The 23466-nt window shown below is 28.2% G+C and overlaps 2 protein-coding genes across 2 annotated transcripts in view; one reads left to right on the top strand and one right to left on the bottom strand.

Annotated features, from left to right (window-relative positions):
* Window positions 1–4321, bottom strand: part of LOC123009825 — a 20092-nt gene extending 15771 nt beyond the window's left edge. Inside the window, exons 1-6 of the mRNA XM_044406348.1 lie at window positions 4291–4321; window positions 4154–4245; window positions 3496–4010; window positions 1881–1980; window positions 1530–1685; window positions 1440–1482 (exon numbers count right to left, since the gene is read on the bottom strand). Of these exons, the coding sequence (XP_044262283.1) occupies window positions 1440–1482; window positions 1530–1685; window positions 1881–1980; window positions 3496–4010; window positions 4154–4245; window positions 4291–4321 (937 nt within the window). The remainder of the gene's footprint in view (window positions 1–1439; window positions 1483–1529; window positions 1686–1880; window positions 1981–3495; window positions 4011–4153; window positions 4246–4290) is intronic.
* Window positions 4322–6769: 2448 nt separating this feature from the next.
* Window positions 6770–23466, top strand: part of LOC123010397 (receptor-type guanylate cyclase Gyc76C-like) — a 67644-nt gene continuing 50947 nt past the window's right edge. Inside the window, exon 1 of the mRNA XM_044407265.1 lies at window positions 6770–7218. The gene's annotated coding sequence lies outside the window, so the exon portion shown is untranslated. The remainder of the gene's footprint in view (window positions 7219–23466) is intronic.

The following is a 23466-nucleotide window of genomic DNA, read 5'->3' on the forward strand; positions in this document are numbered from 1 at the left end:
GTCGACTGAAAATTTAGTTAAATTAACTGTTTTTAAACCGAAATTTACCTTCGAAAGGTCTCGGTGAAAAATCCATTATGAGGTCTGAAACACTTSTGTTAATATTTCCATATTTTCAGGATCACCTTCCTGTGTCATTGTGTCATTTTAATTATTTATTATAAATGTTTTTGGTCAATAATTCTGATTAATTATTTTTTGTTTCGAATACCATTAGTAGCATAGTTAAAAGTCAATAAAACAAAAATAAGGGAAGAAAAATATTTATTTGAAAACCCGAAAATTGAAAAATTTAACCTTTAGCCCAAATTGGTAGTTGATAACAAGATTAAAAAAATAATAGTAATAACTCTTAATAATATCTGGAATTTCGTGTTTATTCTAATCTTTTTTTTGTAACGTTGCATTTTTAAAATCATCAACGTTTATGTTATTCTATTTTGTTTTTTTCATTTTTCAAAATTAAGCTCTTTAGTGAAACACTTCTTGAAAAAACTTCAAAACGACAAAATATCTTAATTTTTTTGATGATTTTTGAAATATTATATCTCAATGAAAAATGGTCGTGTTTTGATTTTAAAAAATCTATTTTAAAGCTTCCAGTTTCTAGTCTTGAAATCTTTTGGCAAAAATTTTTCTGAGCTTCGGTTATTACGTAATCCTAAGAAATAGCACGAGAAAAAAAATATTTTTTTTATTATTTTTTTGGCCTACAGCTTGGTCATTTAGCTTTTTTATGTTCTCTTTACGTCGATTTGTCTCTGAGATATTTGACTTTTCATGAAAAAGGTTTTTTTTGTCTTTGATCAATTAATCATCGACCAATGACCGCAGTGAGAATGTAATGATAGTCTCAAGTTACAATTTTTTGAAAAAACAAATTTTTTTCCTTTTTTTTTGATGTTCAACTTTAAAAAAATTGAAATAATTAAAAAAAATTGAAATTTTTGAAAATGTAAAAAATTATAAATCAATACTGACTAATTCCTCAAATTAATTGCATTAATACCTCTAAGGTGTATTTAATACTAGATTTACGCAAATTTTCAAAAAAAGTATTTTTTTTAAATTGTTACCGATTTTTTTTTTTTAATTTAACAGTAGTGTATTATTTTTCAAATCTCAACAACTTGAAGCTTTGAACATGTACTATTTTCTTTACACTTTTTATTGCATAAGTTATTCATAGATTTTTGCTTTTGTACTATACAAAAATTATATTGTTTTTAAATTTTGAAAATATTAAATACCATAAATTCTGCAAATATAGGAAAGAAGAAATCGTTTATTCGCGTATTTTTTTTTTTTTTTTGATGCACCCATTGAAAATATGAAAAGTCGGCGCCCATGAGTTTTTATTTGAAAAGCAATAAAGTAAAAATTCACAAGTAAAATATTTATTTTAAAACTCCAAATTTTTTAATACGAAATTCCCTTACATTGGATCAAGAAACACAGCAATGAGTACACCATTTTGAGGACCTGAAATTCAAATAAAATTGGAAAAAGTTGCAAAAATCATTACCAACCTTGAATCCCAACTCATAATTGATGATAATATTGTCGGAAAATCGGACAGCAAACTGTTTTTTGGCAATAATCGACATGATACCGGCATATTGCAAATTTTCACGGCTTAAACTACACCACCTGATGTACGTATTAGCAATAGTTAAGACATCTGTCTAAAATTTGTGTTTTTTGTGAAAAAGAAAAATATTTTTTTTACCTCATTCTCAACACTTTGACCGATAAAAATTAAGACTGAAAAAGTTGTAAATGAAACTAAGGCGAGACTAAGAATACGAGGATATCTCCCTTCCAAAGTCCCTTCAAACTGTCATTCTTTTAGTAAAAAATCAACCAAAATTTTTACTTACAGTAAAGCAGAAAATAATTGTGCTCACGAAAAAGAGTATCCCGTTGATGGCAAACACAGGTATCAACTGTTCCACAAATTTCAAACTCGTCCTTCCAATACTAAAACATTTTTTGAATAAAAAAATCTAGTGGGAACATCACACGACTTTCCTTATCCAACTTATTTGGAAAATATCCTTACGACGTTGGAAATCCGAGTAGCAAACCTAACGTTTACGTTAGTGCCACCTGTCGGATTACACGCGAAATAGCTCAAAGTTGTCGCGGGTTCGAGTCTGGGGTACAATTTTTTTAGTTCGGTACCCATTATTATTATTAAGGCTCGGATTATATGCAAAATGCATATTTGTCATTAAGAGGTATGTCAACAAAATTGTAAGTTTTCTATGCATATCTAATGTTTTTTGATTAAAATATGCTAAAAAATGCATATTTTGGCAACTTTGTGCATATTTTAGGAAATATTGCATATTTGTGCATATTTTCTTCAAATCACAAATTTACGATTAAAGACTTCACTTCAAGTTCAAAATTGGACAGTTTAAGAAAAATAATCGGATTACAAAATATTTTAAAGAGAAAACAACCGGTAATTCGTAAGCCAAACTCAAAAAATTAGTTCCCTGCTGAGAGTTTTCTTTTTAAATTCGTTTTATACTGGGTGAATATAAAGTATTGAACCAAGCGGTTTTTTTTTCGAATCATTTGTTTCCAAAAAATAATAATTAATATAAATTAAAGTAATATAAAAAAATGATTTTTTAAGAACAAAATTTTGTTTTGTTTTTGAGTTATTCGATTTTTGTTGTCTAGATTGCGATGTACATATGTAAAAAAATAATTTAATTTAAAGTAGATAGTTGTAATCCCTTAGAACTTGACCTTCATGAGAAAAATGTTTTTTTTTTGTTGAGTTGCCATTTAAAAAAATAAATATTTTTGTAGAACTCAAAAACAAAAAAATAAAAATTTTGAAAAATTTTATTTTTGATAAAACATCACATTTCTATAGAACTTTATAATTCATCAATTAGTTTTTTCAAAAAATAAATACTTTAAGCAAAAAACGTGATGTGATCTGAAAAGTACAGATTTTTTAGAAAGGGTTAATTACTAGGTTATTAAAATGGCTTGTCTCACGCCAAACCAATTTATTTATTCTTTCATTTATTGTGTGCAGTTCAAGATGACGAAAATACAAAGTTTAGTGTATTCGAGGATAAAAATTTATCCTAACTTTGATTTTTTCTTGTTCAAAATTTTGCATATCGATCATATTTGGCATATATTGGAGCATATTTCTTAATATTTTGTGCATATTTTTGTAAAAATGCGTGCATATATAAGCACATATTTTACGAATTTTTCGTGCATATAATCCGAGCCTTAATTATTATTATTTTTTTTTTTGAACGGTGCGACCGATTTTTACCAAATGTTTCGTGCTGCGTCCCTTTCCTATAAGTAAATTACAAGCCAAATTTAAAATTTCAAGCACACACCAACTTTTTTGGTGTCTTGAGGCTATAATTCGTCCAGAAATGTAAAAATATAGGTAGGTCAAATTTCAGCCGATTACAGATAAGGAAAGTGAAAAATATACCAATTACTAACCTCAACAGCTCAACGTGTCGCTTAATACAAAACTTGAACCTCCTTGAGACCTCATTTTGGTAAAATCTGTTTCGAAGCAAGAAACTTTCGTCCAAATCATTGAAAACATCTGTAACTTTTTCAAAAACTTTTATTATCAAGTACGCTTGGAATTTGATTTGTTCCACAACGTAGACCATTTCGTGGACACAAGTGACCATCACGTAGCCCAGAATTGGGAAAGTCGCTCTGTAAAAACCGCTCAAAATGGTGGAATAATTGGGAAATTGGCGCTTGAAGTAGAAGAATGCAAAAAAAACATCATCGTCGTGTTCGACTGGGATTATAAACAGGATTACGGGAATCAGGGTCAGGATTAGATTAATGATGACGAAAATGTTGCAATAAAAGGATTCGGTTTTGATTTCGGGAAGGATTCGGTTTTCCAAGGAGTCAACAGCCCATCTGTCGAACTTTGACAAGATTCTAGTCACTATATCACCTCCAAAAAGCATAGCACTGATACTGAGAATCACCTGAAATTTTTAATTTAGTTTTGAGACTTTTTTTCGTTAAATATTACGTAAAACATTGAGAAAAAAACAGGACCGTATTTGATAAAATCGTGGAACGTTAGGATAAAGCAATGATAGTAGATTTGGATGATTTGAACAATTACAAGAAATGTTAAAACTAGGGCCATTAAGAATTTTGAAATGTTTTTGGATAAGGTATCCACAGTTAGCAAACGGATGATCCATAAAGGATCGTCTAAAAAATTTCAGGTTTATTTAAATTTTCCCAATTTGTATTTACCTTTGAATGGTCTTTTCTCCGAGAAGTCCATAATTAACTAAGCAATAACCTCGCATTTTCAGGCTTATAGAAACAATTTTTTGATTAATTATTACTCAAATGGAGGCATTATTCTTTTGATCAAAGCACACTGGCAATTAATTAAACATACGAATAGCCAAATTATATTTTTTCTTCTAAGTTATTGATTAATTACCTGCTAAATTAATAAAACTGTGGTATCATAAAAAATTAATTAAAAAGTAGCAAAACACAAAAAATTAAAAACGATAAAATGACACCAAAAATGATTGTGATTTTTTAAGTCGGTGTCAAATTTAAAATTTTAGGTTGGCAACCCTGCCAAATTACCAATTCAGTAATACCAATAGATTTTTTTGTTATAAACATTAATAGTCAATCGATATTTAGTTGTCAAACAGCTAAAAGGGAAATTATTTGTATTTTTTTTTAATTAAATGATAAAAAGAAAGTTTATAAATTAAATTAAAATCTGATTTTTTTGAATTCAATATTTCTAAAACGATAATTCAATTGTGTCAAATTAATATATTTTTATTCGTTCAAATTGTTATAAAACCTATACAAAAAAATTCACAAAGAATGATCTTTCGGAAACTTTTGCTTTTTTGAATCACCTTGTATTTAATCTAAATTATCTGAATTTTAGAATTTTAGAAATTTTTAACTCAAGTTTCGACAAATATCAAAAAAATACTTGAAAAATTTTGAGGGGCCGTTGACTCTGTAATTAGTTGTACAATTTATATAAATTTAATCGAAATTGCTTGGAAATATTTGCAATTATTATAATTTTGTTGGGATTATTTAAATTACTTAAATTATTTGTGAATTGTACTTGATTTTTTATGAAATTGCTGGATTTTTGTGAAAATTTTGTTATCAAATAATGTCTAGGCAGTATGTAATCATGAGATACATATTTTGAATCAAAATTAACTCGTACGTAAAAAAATGTAAAAAAAATAAAAAAATTACGTGAAAACGTAAGCATATGTCTAAAAAAAAAAGAAACGTAAGAGTGTAAAAATATAAATATTACTTAACCTTATCAAAGTAGACTTTATATAGTCAAATAACTAAAAAACTCACGCTCAGCTCGTTTTACAAACTTTATCTTTGATAATAATATAATAATAGTTCTGGCGCATCCTGTATAAGTACCTTTTTATTTTATCATAAAAGTTCTCAAATTTGAATTTTTTAAAAATGAATAAGAGATAATAAACGTAAACCTTCTATGTATAATCTTGCTTAATTAAAATTTTAAAGTGAATTTGAAATACAGGGTGCGCTAGAACAAACTCATTTTACGTGTTTTTTTATTAATTAATCTTTAATAATACCAGAAGTATTAAACACCACCAAAATAATATATAGGGTGACTTAAAATTTAAAAATTTATACAGGAAGTTGATAGATCGCTCGAAATTATTTTCAACTAAACAACAATTTTAATCATTGTTGTACCATTTTCGGTTATATAACTTCGAAATTTTTCTAGATAAAATTTTTTAAACATTTTTTTTCATGTTCCTGGTGTCCTCTGGCGCACCCTGTATAAGTACCTTTTTATTTTATCATGAAAAGTCTCAAATTGGCATTTTTTAAATATGAACATGAGATAATAAACGTAAAGACGTAGAAAAATATAATTTAGAATTAGAGAAATTATTTTGTAATTATAGGAATTAATAAAAAAACTATGGAAATACGATGGATTATTGAAATTACTGGAATTGTCTGTAATTACTGGAACTCATTTTTAAATTATCAAAGATAATTTCTTTTAAAAATTACATTAAATTTGGAATTACAGGACTCATTTAGGATTTACGATAATTATGTTGGACTTACAATGGAATTTCGATGGATTATTAGAATTACTAGATTTCTTTTGGAATTGGTATTAGTTGTACACATTTTTTTTCAAGTTAACAAATGTACTTTTTATGTACAGGGTGAGTCAGTGGAGATTACTGGTAAAGCTAAGCTTTAAAACAAACTACAATAATAACTCAAATTTACGATCAATCATCTTCTCTAACTATAATCTTGCTTAATTAAAATTTTAAAGTGAATTTGTTTGTTTGAATTAATGTTTAATAGTACCAGAAGTATAATATATAGGGTGACTAAAAATTTTAAAATTTATGTAGGAAGTTGATAGATCGCTCGAAATTATTTTCAACTATACAGCATGTCCCTGTTGAAACATATTTTTTTGCACAAATTTTAATCATTATTGAATCAAAATGGTTATATAACATAAACTATATGTTTTTGTGGTTGCATAACTTTGCTCGTGTGGATTTCTTCTCGTCGTTTTCGCAGCTTCCGCTACCAGATGGTAGATGTCGCCTCTACTTTGATTTTTTGTCGCCCAACATGTTGACCACTACAAGATGTAGCTACCATCCTCCATCCACGTTAAAGCACACATTCAACAGGCTGGTTTGTATATCGTAGTCGCAGTCACATTCGAAGAGTTCGCGATATTAAGTTCAAAGACACGCTCGCTGCTTCGCGTTCTTCTACCAAAGACCAAGAGGGCCTCGCATAAAAAATCGGACTAGTTTCTTTCTTTTCCCTTCCTTCATCAAGAAGAAGAAGAAGTGTCTCGTGTTATAATAAAATCGTAGTGTTTACAAATAAGTGTGTGATAAGAAGACGAAGAAGGGCTTCAGTGGTTTGGTTGTTTTTTTTTCAAGTGATGTTGGCGTTGTAATAAAACTTTTTCGTTTATCGCAGTGCAAATAATCGCGAGTTTAAAAATAACCCAGTAACCGCGGTTTCTGGTGTTTTGAACATTTGAGATCACGTGACAGTGGCAATAACAATTATTCCGACAACAAATCGCTCCGCAACAGCCTCGAGATCTGACCCAGTGGGATTTTTAAACACATGGTAAGTTTTTGTGCGTTTTACTCTCCCATGGTTTGGGCTATTTTCGGCGCCAAGGTCGAATGGGCCGACACTTCTTTTATCACATTGGGTGTATTGTTGACCTCTTCTTTTCATGACACGTGTCGAAGATGGGAGATTTTCAGGTTTCAGGGATTCACCGGAGGCGCGAGAGTTATTTTACAACAATTCGATCATTATTTGCTGAACCTTCACCATTCTTACGCTAGACCTTGCTATTTGGATTTTTAAACCGAACACTAGACCACAAGGCGGTCGAAAGGTTGGGTTTGACACAGAGTGGACCAAAAACCTGAAAAATTTCGCTGAAATTCTTTCACAATTTATTACAATAATAATCGTTTCACTTTCATCTCGAGCACAATAGCCAATAAAAAAATTCTCGAAATACTTCACTTGCACACGATGATTCAAGCAAGACGACTCAAAACGCGTTGGCAAAAATATAAACAAACAAAAAATAGACAGTAATCTATTCTGAAACACCCTGTACATAAATAAATTAAGAAATTTGACACTTTCACACAAAGTTTCAGATTTTTTGAATTTGCTAATGCCCAAAAATTACTATAAACATAGCCAGTTTTTATGTACACGATGATGCAACTAAGATTACTAGCAACTCTTCCAAATTTAATATAAATAATACGTCAAGTTTACTAAATCATTGTTTTATGTATCTGTTTTGTTGACTCACCCTGTATTAGTTTAGTATCCGTGTACTTGTACAGGGTGAGTTAGTTAAAATGACGAGAAATTTTCTTGCTCAGATTTACTATTAAACAATTTTTTTTTTCAGAAAAGACATGATTTTGTCTTTTTTTTTGAGTCACCCTGTAGTTAATTAAAGTCAGGCAATTATGGAAAAATTTTACGAAAATTATATTATATAGAGTGATTCAGTGGAGAGTACTGTCTAAGTCAAGAAGTTTTTTTTATTCATCCATTTTTAAGATAAATATAAGTTCATTTTGTACTGAATCACTCTATCGAATAATTAAATATTGACGAATTATAGAAAAAATCTAATCTTTGTTGAATCATGCTGTATTTAAATATGTGTCAATTGAATTTTGATAAAATAAGAGGAACAAATTTGAAATAGCTTCAAAAACTGCAAAAAAACGGGAAAAATATTTATTTATGTATAGGGTGACTCAGCTAAGCTTGCCGATTATTATTTTCTCTTTTTCGCAAAAAACAAATTTTCATGACGAAAACTCTTTTGCTTAGGTTCTCTATTATTTTAAAATAAACTAAATGTCAAGTTTTTGTTATTTCCTTCTGATTCATCCTGTATTAGCAGGTTGTAGTTAAATTCAGGCAGTTGTGACAAAAAAGCTGCAATGATAGCAAAAATTTCACGAAAATTATATTGTACAAAGTGATTCAGTGGAGAGTACTGTCAAACAAGATCAATATAAGTTTAGTTTATACTGAATCACTCTCTATATTACTGAATAATTAAATACTTATTGACGAATTATAAAAAATCTAATCTTGTGATTTTATCTACTTTGTTGACTCATCCTGTATTAAATATGTGTCAATTATTGAATTTTAATGAAATACGAGAAACAAATTTTAATAACTTTAAAAACTGAAAAAGGAATGGGATAAATAATTATGTTTAATATGACTCAGCTAAGTTTGCCGATTATTATTTTGTTGTTTTTGCAAAAAAAAACAAATTTTTGATGCTTAGGTTCACTATTATTTTAAAATAAACCAAATGACAAGTTTTTGTCATTTTCTTTTGATTCATCCTGTATTAGCTTGTAGTTAGTTAAATTCAGGCAATTGTGACAAAACAAGTTTCAATAATAGCAAAAATTTCACGAACATTATTTTGTACAGAGTGATTCAGTATAGGGTACCGTCTTAAGTCAAGCAGTTTGTATTAAATCCATCCATTTTTAAGTTCACTTTGTACTGAATCACTCTACATTTTTTAATAATTGGATATTGACGACTTATGGAACGATTTAGAAAAAATCAAAATTATATCTACTTTTTTTAATTATTATTTTGTCAAGTTTTGTCTTCTTTGTTGAATCATTTTGTATTAAATATGTCTCAATTGAATTTTGCGGAAATAAAAGGAATTAATTTTTAACAACATCAAAAATCACAAAAATGCGAAAAATATTTACATGTAATGTACATACAGGGTGACTCAGGTGAACTTGCAAGACTTTTTAGAAGTTTTTCGCAAAAAAATAGATATTGTCACTTTTCTTGACAAGTTTTTTTGTACAGGGTGATTCAATTAGACTTGCTTATTTTTGCAAGTTTTTGCTCCTCTTGAATTATAATTTCTAATTTATTTTTTTTATCTACTTTGTTGCATCATACTGTATTAAGTATGTGTCAATTATACATGAATTTTGATGAAATAAGAGGAACAAATTTTAAATAACTTTAAAAACAGCAAAAGAAATGGGAAAAATATTTGTGTTTAATATATAGGGTGACTCAGCTATGCTTGCCGATTATTATTTTGTTGTTTTCGCAAAAAAAACAAATTTTTGATGCTTAGATTCACTATTATTTTAAAATAAACCAAATGACAAGTTTTTGTCATTTCTTTCAGATTCATCCTGTATTAGCTTGTAGTTAGTTAAAACAAGTTTTAATAATAGCAAAAATTTCACGAAAATTATGTTGTACATAGTGATTCAGTGGAGAGTACTGTCTAAGTCAACCATTTTTAAGTTCAGTTTATGAATCACTCTTTACATTTTTTAATAATTAAATATTGACTTATAGAACGATATAGAAAAAAGACTAAATTATATTTAATTTTTTTACTTGTTATTTTGTCAAGTTTTGCCTTCTTTGTTGAATCATTCTGTTTTAAATAAGTCTCAATTAATTAATGAAATAAAAGGAATTAACTTTTAATAACATCAAAACCCACAAAAAAAATATTTACATACAGGGTGACTCAGGTAAGCTTGCCGAGACTTTTTTGTAGTTTTCGCAAAAAACAAATTTTGATTGATATTGTCATTGAATCACTATATTAATTAGATTTGTTTCATTTTGCAAGTTTTTTTTAGATCGAGCCAAACCTGGATTTTGCTCCTCTCGAATTATAATATCTAATTTATTATTATTAGATCATCATATTATTGAATAATTAAATACATATTGACGAATTATAGAAAAAATCAAATCTTGGTATTTTATCTACTTTTTTGAGTCATCCTGTATTAAATATGTGTCAATTATTGAATTTTGATGAAATAACAGGAACAAATTTTAAATAACTTTAAAAACAGCAAAAGAAATGGGAAAAATATTTGTGTTTAATATATAAGGTGACTCAGCTATGCTTGCCGATTATTATTTTGTTGTTTTCGCAAAAAAACAAATTTTTGATGCTTAGATTCACTATTATTTTAAAATAAACCAAATGACAAGTTTTTGTCATTTCTTTCTGATTCATCCTGTATTGGCTTGTAGTTAATTAAAACAAGTTTTAATAATAGCAAAAATTTCACGAAAATTATATTGTACATAGTGATTCAGTGGAGAGTACTGTCTAAGTACACCATTTTTAAGTTCAGTTTGTAATGAATCACTCTTTACATTTTTAATAATTAAATATTGACTTATAGAACGATTTAGAAAATTTATATTTAATTTTTTACTTGTTATTTTGTCAAGTTTCGTCTTCTTTGTTGAATCATTCTGTATTAAATAAGTCTCAATTACATTTTGATGAAATAAAAGGAATTAACTTCACATACTTTAAATATTTACATACAGGGTGACTCAGGTAAGCTTGCCGAGACTTTTTTCTACTTTTCGCAAAAAATAAATTTTGAAATGACAATATCAATTAGATTGCTTCATTTTGCAAGTTTTTTAGATCGAGCAAAACCTGATTTTGCTCCTCTCGAATTATAATTTCTAATTTATTAATATTAGATCAAGTTTGAAGTTTTTGCTTTTTCTGGCCACTGGCTCAGACCAATGAATAATAAAAGTGGATTGATTTTCGGCGCAAAAAACTCATGAAAAAGTTAAATAACTGAAGATTTGATGAATTTCAGACTTTCAGCTGGTCTCCATTCATTTTTAACCGATTTATAAATAAACTATAAAATCGTAATTAACGCCAATTTTCGACCTGACATTGCAATCAACAATGACAATACATAATAACAATGAAATGCAATGACTTGGCATTTAATTTTGAACAAAGTATTGATTTTTCGACATGGAGCTCAAATTTGTTTGTTAATTAAATTTCGTTCTGTAATTAAACTAAATCATTTAAAATCTCGCACACCTGTGTCGAATTTTGAATCCGGTTAATCCCGATGAAGGCATTAAAAATCCCACATGGCTTAGTTTTTTGCCGATTTGCTTGGCTTTCATCTCGCAAGAGCGCCCCAGGCCGTGTTAGAACAGACAAACGGTCTCCACAATTTGTTATTCTCGACCACCTGGGCACCTATCTATTATTTCATTTATATACCGGAGCGCTCCGGGCGATCCATTACTCGCTATTTATTAGTGCATTGATTATTCGCAACTGCACCGGATTTTCTCATTACATTCACAATTCGAACAATTCGATAAAAATGGGTGCTTGGGATTAGTCAGGGGTCACACAAATGACACAAGACGATTAAGGCGAGTCCTTCGTTTCTCACACGTGGTTTAATAAAACAATACTAATTTTCAAAATTAGACAAATGAGTCAAGAATTTGACTTTAAGCAGAGAAAGTCACTAGAGTGGGAAAACTGGGATTGGAAGGTCGCATTGCGCAGGATTCGAATTTTGTCGTTCTTTGGTGAATCACCCTGTATATTAGAAAAATGAGATTGTGCAGCGTAAAATGGGCATACAATTTTTTTCAGTTGAAACGACTCAGCTCTTAAAACTCAAAAAAAATAATAAGCGAAGATTTGATATTGTTTTTAGGAAAAAATGTGGTTTTTGTCTTGACTTTTTATTTTTTGAGTCACTCTGTACTTATAATCGTACTTGTAATATAGTAAATTATTTCCAGAAAAATGATTTCAAACTATTTTTTGGAAATAAGTCATATTTGATGAGGGTATTTTATTTCAATTATTTCAATTACGCCCAATTTCAAATTGTAGAAAATTTATTGAAAAATTTTGTTAATATAAAAAACACTTTTATGTAAACGGTGATTTAGCTGAGATGACGCCATAGGAGCGAATTTGAATTGGTTTCGTCATCTTTGCTGAATCGCCCTGTAGGTATATTAGACATATTTGTACAAATGAGATTTCATGCAGAATGAGTTCAGGAAAATGTTTTATAAAAATAATTTTTTTGTCAAAAAAAAAATATAATGTACGGGGTGAATCAGTTGAAATGGCTAACATTCTAGATTTTTTTTTTAATTAAATTTCAAATTCCAATAACCGAAGATTTGGAAAAAATGAACTATGATTTTTTTAGGACGAAATATACTATCTTGTAGGTATTGACAATTTATGTTCAAAAGTATCATATTTTGAATCACTCTGTAGTTTAAATTCTGTTAAAATCTAGGATAAAATGTGGTAAATGGAATTTCAGAATAATTGGTTTAAAATATTTTTTGAGTCTATGTGCGTGTCTTCGATGATGAGTCACTCTGTATTTTATCCTGATTATTTCAATTTCGACAAATTTCAAATTCCAAAATATTTACTGAAAAATTTAGTTCGTATTTTGACGGTGAGACAAAAATCAACAAATTTCGATAAGTATCTCATCTAAATCACCCTGTAGATAATAACTATAATAAGTTAATTAGGTACATTTCAAAAATCGTACTTTGCTTTTTGTCAATATTTTAGTTATATAAAAAAATACTTTTGTGTAAAGGGTGATTTAACTGAGATAGCATCAAATTTGACATCTTTGCTGAATCGTCCTGTATGTATATCAGAAATATTTGTGAATTTAGTAGGTACTTGAATCTTTAAAAATGTATAATGAAAACAATTTTTTCTCAAAAAAAAATTAATGTATAGGGTGAATCAGTTGAAATGTGCAAACTTTTAGATTATTTTTGAAAAATTAAATTTCAAATTCTAATAACCGAAGGTTTGGAAAAAAAGAACTTTTATTTTTTTAGGAAAAAATAGGTATACTATCTTGAAGGTATTGACAATTTATGTCCAAAACTATCATATTTTGAATCACTCTGTAGTATATTTTACTGAAAATCTGTTAAAATCAAGAGTAAAATATGGTAAATTGAACTCCAGAATAATTGATTTAAAATATCTTTTTGAAAAAAGCGTATGTTTGTGTGCGTGTCATCATAGATGAGTCATCGTGTATTTTATTCTGATTATTTCAATTTTGACAAATTTCAAATTTCAAAATATTTATTGAAAAATTTAATTCAAACTTAGACAGTGACACAAAAATTGACAAGTTTTGGTAACTCATTTCATCTAAATCACCCTGTAGAGAATAACTGTACTAAGTTAATTGCATTTCAAAAACCGTACTTTTTATTGTCAATTTTTTAATTATTTAAAAAAATACTTTTGTGTAAAGGGTGATTTAACTGAGATGACGCATCAAATTTGACATGTTTGCTGAATCGTCCTGTAGGCAGAGGGAATTCAATAGCTACTTGAATTTTTAAAAATGTGTAATGAAAACAATTTTTTGTCAATTGAATCAGGTGAAATGGTTAACATTCTAAATTATTAAAAAAAAATATATTCCAATAACCACATATTTAGAGAAATCAAATATTTTTTTAGGAAACGACAATTTTTATCAAAAACTGTTATATTTTGAATCACTCTGTATTTGTAATCTTAAATTCTATTAAATCAATGGCAAAATATAGTAAATTAGAACCCTGAAAAATTGTTTTTAATTATTTTTTGAAAAAAGTTTGTGTGCAAGCCATCATTGATGAATCACTCTGTATTTTATCTCAATTCCGACAAATTCTAAATTTTGAAAGATATATTGAAACATTTTGTCCATACTGTAGATAAGTCATCTGATATCTGAATCACCCTGTAGTTATTATGAGTTAATTAAATTTCAAAAACTGGACTTTTGATTTAGACAAAAAGCAAATATTTAAAAAAATACTCTCATGTAAAGGGTGATTTAGCTGAGATGACGCCATAGTAGAATGTTTAAATTGGTTTCGTCATCTCTATTGAATCACTGTGTATATAATATTTTTTTTGTCAATAACTTTTTTATTTCATAATTGTGTAATAAAATTAATTAATAAAACTATAAAACAAAAAAAAGACTTTTTTGAGTATTATTGGAACCTAGTCCCGTTAATATTTCCGGTTAGTACTTCTGGTAGGCTAATACAGGGTGAATCAGGCAATTTGTTGTTTTTTTTTAGTCAAAAATTTATGTTTTTTAAATGTCTTCCGGAATGTGTTTAATCAAGGTTAATTTTGTAATTTCTATTTGGCTTGTCAACCGGAATTTATTCGTCTGGAATTGTTAAGTAGTCAATGTCAAGTGCGTACTAGAGAAAAATTATCACTTTTGATAACCGGAAAAAAAATCACAAAAACTGGAGTCGGAAGAACCGCTACTTGAAACTTGAATTCTCTATTTACCCATAAATCTGCGTTTTCATGCATATGCATGAGAATGATTTGACAAAAACGGTTTCAATAACTTGACATTTTCAGCAAAGAATATCTCCGGAGCGTTGACGTCATCCTGAAAGCTTTCCAATCCAGTCGCTTGTCTTGTCCTATCAGGGCCTTCCCACGTCTGAAAATTTAAAATCTCATTGCTTGTAAACAAATTCAGTAAAATCGACGTGTGACTCATGAAAAATTTCTAGGGGTCAAGGCTGAAATTGCGAATTTTTTCACTCTGATCAAATATGGATTGACTCAAGTTTAACGACTTTGCTTCAGTTTTACATAACTTTTGCAACTAATTGTCCTATTTTTACGTGATAAATGCGATTCGGAAGAGTCCAGTTTCAGTGATTTATTACGCAAGCATGAAACGTTTTTCATTGATTAATGCACCGAAAATTAAGAAAAAAAAAAAACGATTCTCGATTCCTGAAATTATAATTTAATTGCGAAAGTTTGCTGGGGTATTAAATGCGAAATTTATTTTACTACACACACACCTAACGAAGCTAATTTTACTCTGCAAAATTGTAATTGGAAAAAGCCAACTTTAAGCCACAAATCCGCTGCTTTGTTCTCGTGGAAATAGTATTTAATTAAAGTGGAGTGAAAAATTGTTTGATTGGAGGAAAATCTGCGGAAGACCACATGATCGCACTTTCTCTTTTAAAACAGACAGTGCTCGTTAAAATTTGATTTTAATACGTTGTAAAACAGCAGTGGCGGCTCGCCAAGGTTTGAAAAACAGAGAATTTCGTGTTTTTCACACTTCAAAAAATTTTTTTTTAAACTGGAATTCTCGCTTGAATTTGTTGTTGCTAACATGCGAATATAAATATCCGCTATTTTTTGGTATAATATAAAAAAAATGTTTATCTTCGATTTTACGCCAAATTGCAAAGGAAAAAAAGTTTTTGCAATTTCGTGTTTTTCACACTTCAAAAATTTTTTTTTTAAACTGGAATTCTCGCTTGAATTTGTTGTTGCTAACATGCGAATATAAATATCCGCTATTTTTTGGTATAATATAAAATAAAATGTTTATCTTTGATTTTACGCCAAAATGCAAAGGAAAAAAAGTTTTTGCTTTACTTGAAACCAGCAAATCTGTAATTAAAACTTCATTATTCTAAATCAGTAACTAAATAATAAAAATGAACTTTTTTCGACTGAATAATGAAGTTTTAATTACAATTTCAAGTAAAGCAAAAACTTTTTTTTGCAGTTTTGGCTAAAAATCAAAGATATTTTTTTTTCCTTTTGTAAACTCAATCCGGGGATATACTGTATATTAAAATTTTGAACAGTTAAAAACAATCTCGCTATTTTTATTAAATCACTTTATTTAGTTACAATCAAGATTAAAACAAAACTATTTAACATTTTGAAAAAAATGGCATTATTGATGAGTAAGGCTCGGATTAAATGCACGAAAAATTTGTAAAATATGCGCTTACATATGCACGCATTTTCACAAAAATATGCACAAAATATTAAGAAATATGCTCCAATATATGCCAAATATGCATCGATATGCAAAATTATTAACAATAAAAAATCAAAGTTGGGATAAATTTTTGTCCTCGAATACACTAAACTTTGTATTTTCGTCATCTTGAACTGCACACAATAAATTAAAGAATAAATAAATTGGTTTGGCGTGAGACAAGCCATTTTAATAACCTAGTAATTAACCCTTTCTAAAAAATCTGTACTTTTCAGATCACATCACGTTTTTTGCTTAAAGTATTTATTTTTTGAAAAAACTAATTGATGAATTATAAAGTTCTATAGAAATGTGATGTTTTATCAAAAATAAAATTTTTCAAAATTTTTATTTTTTTGTTTTTAAGTTCTACAAAAATATTTATTTTTTTAAATGGCAACCCAACAAAAAAACATTTTTCTCATGAAGGTCAAGATCTAAGGGATTACAACTATCTACTTTATATAAAATTATTTTTTTAGATATGTATATGGCAATTTAGACAACAAAAATCGAATAACTCAAAAACAAAAGAAAATTTTCTTCTTAAAAAATCATTTTTTTATATTACTTTAATTTATATTAATTATTATTTTTTGGAAACAAATGATTTGAAAAAAAACCGCTTGGTTCAATACTTTATATTCACCCAGTATAAAACGAATTTAAAAAGAAAACTCTCAGCAGGGAACTAATTTTTTGAGTTTGGCTTACGAATTACCGGTTGTTTTCTCTTTAAAATATTTTGTAATCCGATTATTTTTCTTAAACTGTCCAATTTTTAACTTGAACTGAAATCTTTAATCGGAAATTAGTGATTTGAAGAAAATATGCACAAATATGCAATATTTCCTAAAATATGCACCAAGTTGCCAAAATATGCAAAATATGCATTTTTTTTAGTTTATTTTAATCAAAAAACATTAGATATGCATAGAAAACTTACAATTTTGTTGATATACCTCTTAATGACAAATATGCATTTTGCATATAATCCGAGGCTTAGTAATTATACAGTATGTCTCCTGATTGAGTTTACGAGAGGAAAAAAAAATTGTCTTTGATTTTAGGTCAAAATAGCAAAGGAAAAAAGTTTTTGATTTACTTGAAACCAGCAAATCTGTAATTAAAACTTCATCATTCTAACTCACTAGAACGAAAAGTTCATTTTTCTGTTGATTTTGGACCGCCAATGTGATGGGACTTAAAAAGCAGAGAAAAATTATTCAAAGTCCAAAATCAAGAGAAAAATGAACTTTTTTCTACTGAATAGTGAAGTTTTAATTACAGATTTCAAGTAAAGCAAAAACTTTTTTTCTTTTGCAGTTTTGGCGTAAAATCGAAGATAATTGTTTTTTGTAAACTCAATCCGGGGACATACTGTACATTAAAATTTTGAACAGTTAAAAACAATCTTGCTATTTTTATTAAATCACTATATTTAGTTACAATCAAGATTAAAACAAAACTATTTAACATTTTGAAAAGATGGCATTATTGATGAGTCACCCTGTATTTGATTCTTGACGTACAAGATAATCCAGTCATTTTTACTGAATAAATAAGTTACAACACAAACTTTTGTTTTTTTAAATGAAACACCGTATGTTTCTTGGCGTTTTTGGATATAGATTTTTATGACAATGTTTTTAAGCTGGTCGATTTTGCTTAGTTTTAAAAATACCACGGTTTTTTGACAAAAACGTGCACTTTTTAAAAATTTATTACACAAAAACTAAGACATCTAGAAATATTTTTTTACTACCACAAAGAAGAAGGTACAAGCTATAAGGTTGTAACATTTTTTTAGTGTGTTGCATTTGCAAAGATAAAAAAATGAAGGCGTTTGTTAAAAGTTCAATAACTTAAAAAATTTAAATGGAACACCCTATGTATTGTTTTTGCATTTAAAATATTATTAAATTGTCTTTCTAAAATTATTTACTTTTAGGTGTTTATAATCAATAACTAAAAAGATACTTAACATTACACATTAAAAAAATAATTACTATTGTTTCAGTAGCCAAAAAGTGCACAGTTGCACAAGAGATAGGAGAAATATCACTTAATAATCACATTTGTGTTAAACTGAATCCATTATTCTTTATTTTTACAACAAAATAATTCGAATTTTAGTATTTATAACGACTTTTACAATCTCTGGATAAATCATAAATGCCATAGTATCAACAATGCTTAATATTGAATGTTAAATATCTTCTCATTTATCAATTCTAGAAATTAAAAGTTTATTTTTTTAGATAGACAATTTGTCAGGCTATTAAAAAATCTATCAAAAATAAAAAAACTATGGTGTTTTATATAAATTTTTGAAGATATTTAACTTTTTACAAACTTCTTAATTTAATTTTTACAAATGCAAAACACTAAAAAATTGCTGCAGCTTTAAATTCTGTACTTTCTTCTTTGCAGAAGTAAGAAAAAATTTGGTCTAGCTGTCTTAGTTTTTGTGTAATAAATTTTCAAAAAGTGCATATTTTCGTCAAAAAAACGTCTTATTTCTAAAACTAAGCGAAATCGACTAATAAAAGTTTGGCGTAGAAACATTGTTTCAAAAGGCTACAAAAGAAAAATACTGTGTTTCATTTAAAAAAACACAAGTTTGTATCGAAACTTATTTTTGGGACATGCTGTATAGTTGAAAATAATTTCAGGTGATGCACTAGATTGGTATCTATCAATGTCCTATACAATTTTTTTAAATTTTACCATTTAAAGGTCACTAATGGTCTTTTTTCAAATCGCTGTATAATAAAAAAAAATTCAGTTTTTCTAAATTGTTCAAAAAATAGATACAATAGAATTTATTTTCCTAGTGGGAAAGTGATCATCTTTGGCTTTAATTATTTACCACACTTTACGCTCCTTAGTGAGAATCACGAGCCGCCACTGGAGCCACTTTTGATAAGAATAGAAATGAAAACGCAGTCTCCATTAAGTTTATGGTGAATTTATGCATTTATTTTGCAAACTTTTACTTCGATTTTACGGTTTGGCGACTGTACTAACCATCATTTTCTAAATTAAGTTGTTCCTTAATTCGGCGATTTGTTTGATCCGAAATCAACAAGAAAGACGGTAAAAGCGGAAGAGAGAATTTGATATTTACATAAAGTGCTCTTTTATATTCAATCACATCGCCACGATGTGACAAACAAGTAACACTGCGAAAAAAGTGCGCTAAAAATACGAAATAATCTTCCACAATCCCGCAAAAATAAAATATAATATGAAGCGTCCTAAAATACCCCAAAATCGTTATGTAAACATCTGATTAGAGAATCCAACAAGATGGCAAAATAGCTAAAACTGTGCAAATAGAATTTGTCTAAAAATAGAGTAAAATGTGCCACGTGTGAAAATTCAATTTTCAAACAGAGCCATTGTGTCAAAACTCAGTCTGGCGTTGTTGCAGCTAATAATAAACTGAAATTCCAGTTCGAAGTACAGCGAATTGAATCCAATGAATAAAATTAGATAAGCCGCCATCGCCATGGATTTTTGGTGTATCGCAATGCAAGTTATGTAAATAAATGTTTACGATGTTGTCTGTCTATTTATAGTCTCACAATTGCGATATATAAGTAGTTAACATGTATCATATTCCTGGCTGTTGAGTGGCCTTGTTGAGAGCATGACTTTATCGCTTGAACAAATAAAATTCGGATTAACAACGAGATAGCACTCTACGAGATTTTTTCAACAAGAAATGCAAAACACTTTGGTTTTTACCAAGGGAAAAGGCCGAATTTTCGAGATTTTAGAACGCAAAAAGCGAATTTTTAAAAATCTGAAATTAAAATTAGTTCAATTTCCTGTAGTGGTTTTATGATTCCTGCAAAAATCAATATATTGGAATTTTTTGTTTCTAACAAAATTTGATATGGGATTCTGACACAATTTTTCGATTCCTGAACAGAATTTCTGCTAAAACCACACAAAAAATTTAAAATTAAATTAATTAAACAACAAAAATGACATTACAAATTAGTAGGTTTCAAAATCCTGCAAATTTTTTCCATTTCCTGCTGTTATACTTTTCTTTCCTCAAAAAATTACTTTGTTTACCAATTATTGAAAAAAACCGAATTTTACGTTTCCTGCAAAAATGCTATTGAAGTGGGTTGCAGTTTTTTTAGTATTATACTCAGTATTTTATTGACGACATTTCCTGCAAGAAATAGCAGAAGTTTTTTTCGAGTTCTGTAAGAGAATTCGGTGTTAAAGTAGCCGAAATCCGCAAAAAGAAATAAAAAATATTTCGTTTTAAAAAATTAAACAGTAAATTCCTGCTAAAAACAAAAAAAATTACAAATTAATTAAAAAAATTGTACCTAGTATTTAAAATTGAAACCAAAATTAATGATATTTTCTTGTTTTTAAATAACCACCAAAAATGACATTGAAAATCCTGAAACATATTTTCCATTTCCTGCAGTTTTTTTTCTTTAAACTAAGACGAAATCATGTGACTTTCTCATTCCTGCAAAAATGTTGCTTTGTTTATCAATTATTGAAAATTTCGTTTCCTGCAAAAATACCGTTTTAAGTGGGTTGCAGATTTTTTAGTATTATACTGAGTATTTTATTGACAATTCCTGCAAGAAATAGCAGGAGTTTTTTTTCGTGTTCTGTAAGTGGAAATTCTGCAACAAGAAATAAAAAAATATTTCGTTAAAAAAAACAGTAAATTACTGCTGAAAACGAAAAAAAATATAAAATTAAGATAAAAAACTGCAGTATCTAAACTGAATGCAAAAATTAATGATATTTTTTTGTTTTTAAAATAACCACCAAAAATCACTTGAAAATCCTGAAACATATTTCCCATTTCCTGCAGTTATACTTCAAATTTCAGAATAATTTAAAAAACTAAGACGAAATCATGTAACTCTCTCATTCCTGCAAAAAATTACTTTGTTTACCAATTATGCAAAAAAAACATCGAATTTTTTGTTTCCTGCAAAAATAGCATTTCAAGTGGGTTGCACGTTTTTTAATATTTTGCTCAGTCTTTTATTGACGCCAATTTCTGCAAGAAATAGCAGAAGTTTTTTTCGAGTTCTGTAAGAGAATTCGGTGATTATTGAAAATTTCGTTTCCTGCAAAAATACCGTTTTAAGTGGGTTGCAGATTTTTTAGTATTATACTGAGTATTTTATTGACAATTCCTTCAAGAAATAGCGGGTGTTTTTTTTCGTGTTTTGTAAGTGGAAATTCTCCAACAAGAAATAAAAAAATATTTCGTTTTAAAAAACAGTAAATTACTTGTATTCACAAATTCCTGCTGAAAACGAAAAAAATTATAAAATTAAGATAAAAAACTGCAGCATCTAAATTGAATGAACAAATTAATGATATTTTCTTGTTTTTAAAATAACCACGAAGAATCACTAATAGGTTTCAAAATCCTGAAACATATTTTACATTTCCTGCAATTATATTTAAATTTCAGCATGATTTCAGCAATTGAAACGAAATCATGCAACAAAGTTTCCATTTCTGTAATGACTGAAAAAATAGGTAGGAAATTTAAGCCACAGAAAGTTTTGCTAGAATTATTCGTTTCCTGCAAAAATACCATTTCAAGTGGGTTGCAGGTACTATGTTTAGTATTTCATTAACGAAAAACCAAGTCGAAGAATGTCAGGTTTCCAAGTCCTGAAGAAATAGCAGGAGTTTTATTCGTCTTTGTAAAAGTAAAAGAATCGAATCTAAAAAAATTGAAGAAAAAGGACAAAGAAGAAAAAAGAAAGCTATCCTTACAAAATTTAAAAACTAGTTATTAATTTGAAACTTTAATTTACTCACAAACTTTGTTTATTTACTTCTAGACGTCAAACCTCAAAGCTTGAATAAAAAAAGAAAAAGAAGAAAAAAATTCTGGCGAATATTTCACGAGTAGTTGCAGTAAAAATTTTAAACTAAATTTTTTACCGGTTGCTATGAAAATTAAATCAGTGTAACCCAAAATTTACATTTAGTTCATTGAATAGTCTGTTGAATACAATTCGTGGTAAGATTGTAGAAAATTTTTATTCGTGCTGCGCACTTATGGTGTTCATGATAATCATTCATAAAAATATTCGACAATTTTTGACTACTCGTATTATAACTGAATATTTCTGTTTCTTTTTATTGCAATTTGATTTTTAATTAAACATCCAATATGCCAACCTTCTTAGCTAATTTATTCTCTACATTAGAAGAATCTTTGACTAAAAATTTGTCGTAGTTTTTACTAATGTTAAAAAAATATTTAAAGAAAATGTTGTTTAATTCGAGGAAATTTTTAGTTCCTGATTTGTATACAGGGCGATTTAGCTTTTTTCCTAAAAATGGCCAAATCCTTGATTAATTTCTTCTCTATTTGGCATAATATTGTTTGTTTCTGTCGTCGAATCCCTCTGCTCGACACGAAAACAGTGTCAACACACTTTATCATAATTTCAATTAATCACAACTTGATACCACTTTCCATAATTATCATTACATTTTTGTCCAATAACGAACCAAAATCAGTCATTCCATTCGTTTCTCATAGGAAACATTAAAAAAGTAATCTTTTGTGTGCAATGTAATATGGCGTTATCTTATCATTTATCACTTCAAATAGTTTCGGGTACATGCAATTAGGTAGTCATTTCGTGCTTTATTAAATGCGCATCAAGAGATATATTTACCAAAAAGCTACTCGAAATTGTGATAATCGCAGATTTTTCTTCAAGAGCGATGAAAAAATTACCAAGCATTTGTTATTAGATTGAACCACAATGAAATTTTATATGAAGGTATAATAAAAATGTCCAGAGGCAAACTGCAGGAATTAACAAAATGGAAATTTTTGCAAAAATTTACTGTTCTCAAAATATAAGGTAGTTTTTTTTATTTGTTTTTAATTCTGCTAAAAAGAACAAAAGAAGTTTATCAAACAAAAAACAGCAGGAAACCAGTATTAAAGTAGCTTTAATGCTTTTTAATTTTTGTTTCCTTTTGTTTCCAAATCTTGCTAAAATTTGTGATTCCTGCTAGGATTTTTCACTTATTGCAGGAAGTGTTGTTTTCCTTGTAACTGTAAAGAAAACCAATTCGAAAT

This window comes from Tribolium madens, unplaced genomic scaffold (genome assembly GCF_015345945.1).
Source record: "Tribolium madens isolate multiple individuals breed KSU strain unplaced genomic scaffold, Tmad_KSU_1.1 Scaffold_19;HRSCAF=116;Tcas5.2_LG9, whole genome shotgun sequence".
Classification (NCBI taxonomy): Eukaryota; Metazoa; Arthropoda; class Insecta; order Coleoptera; family Tenebrionidae; genus Tribolium; species Tribolium madens.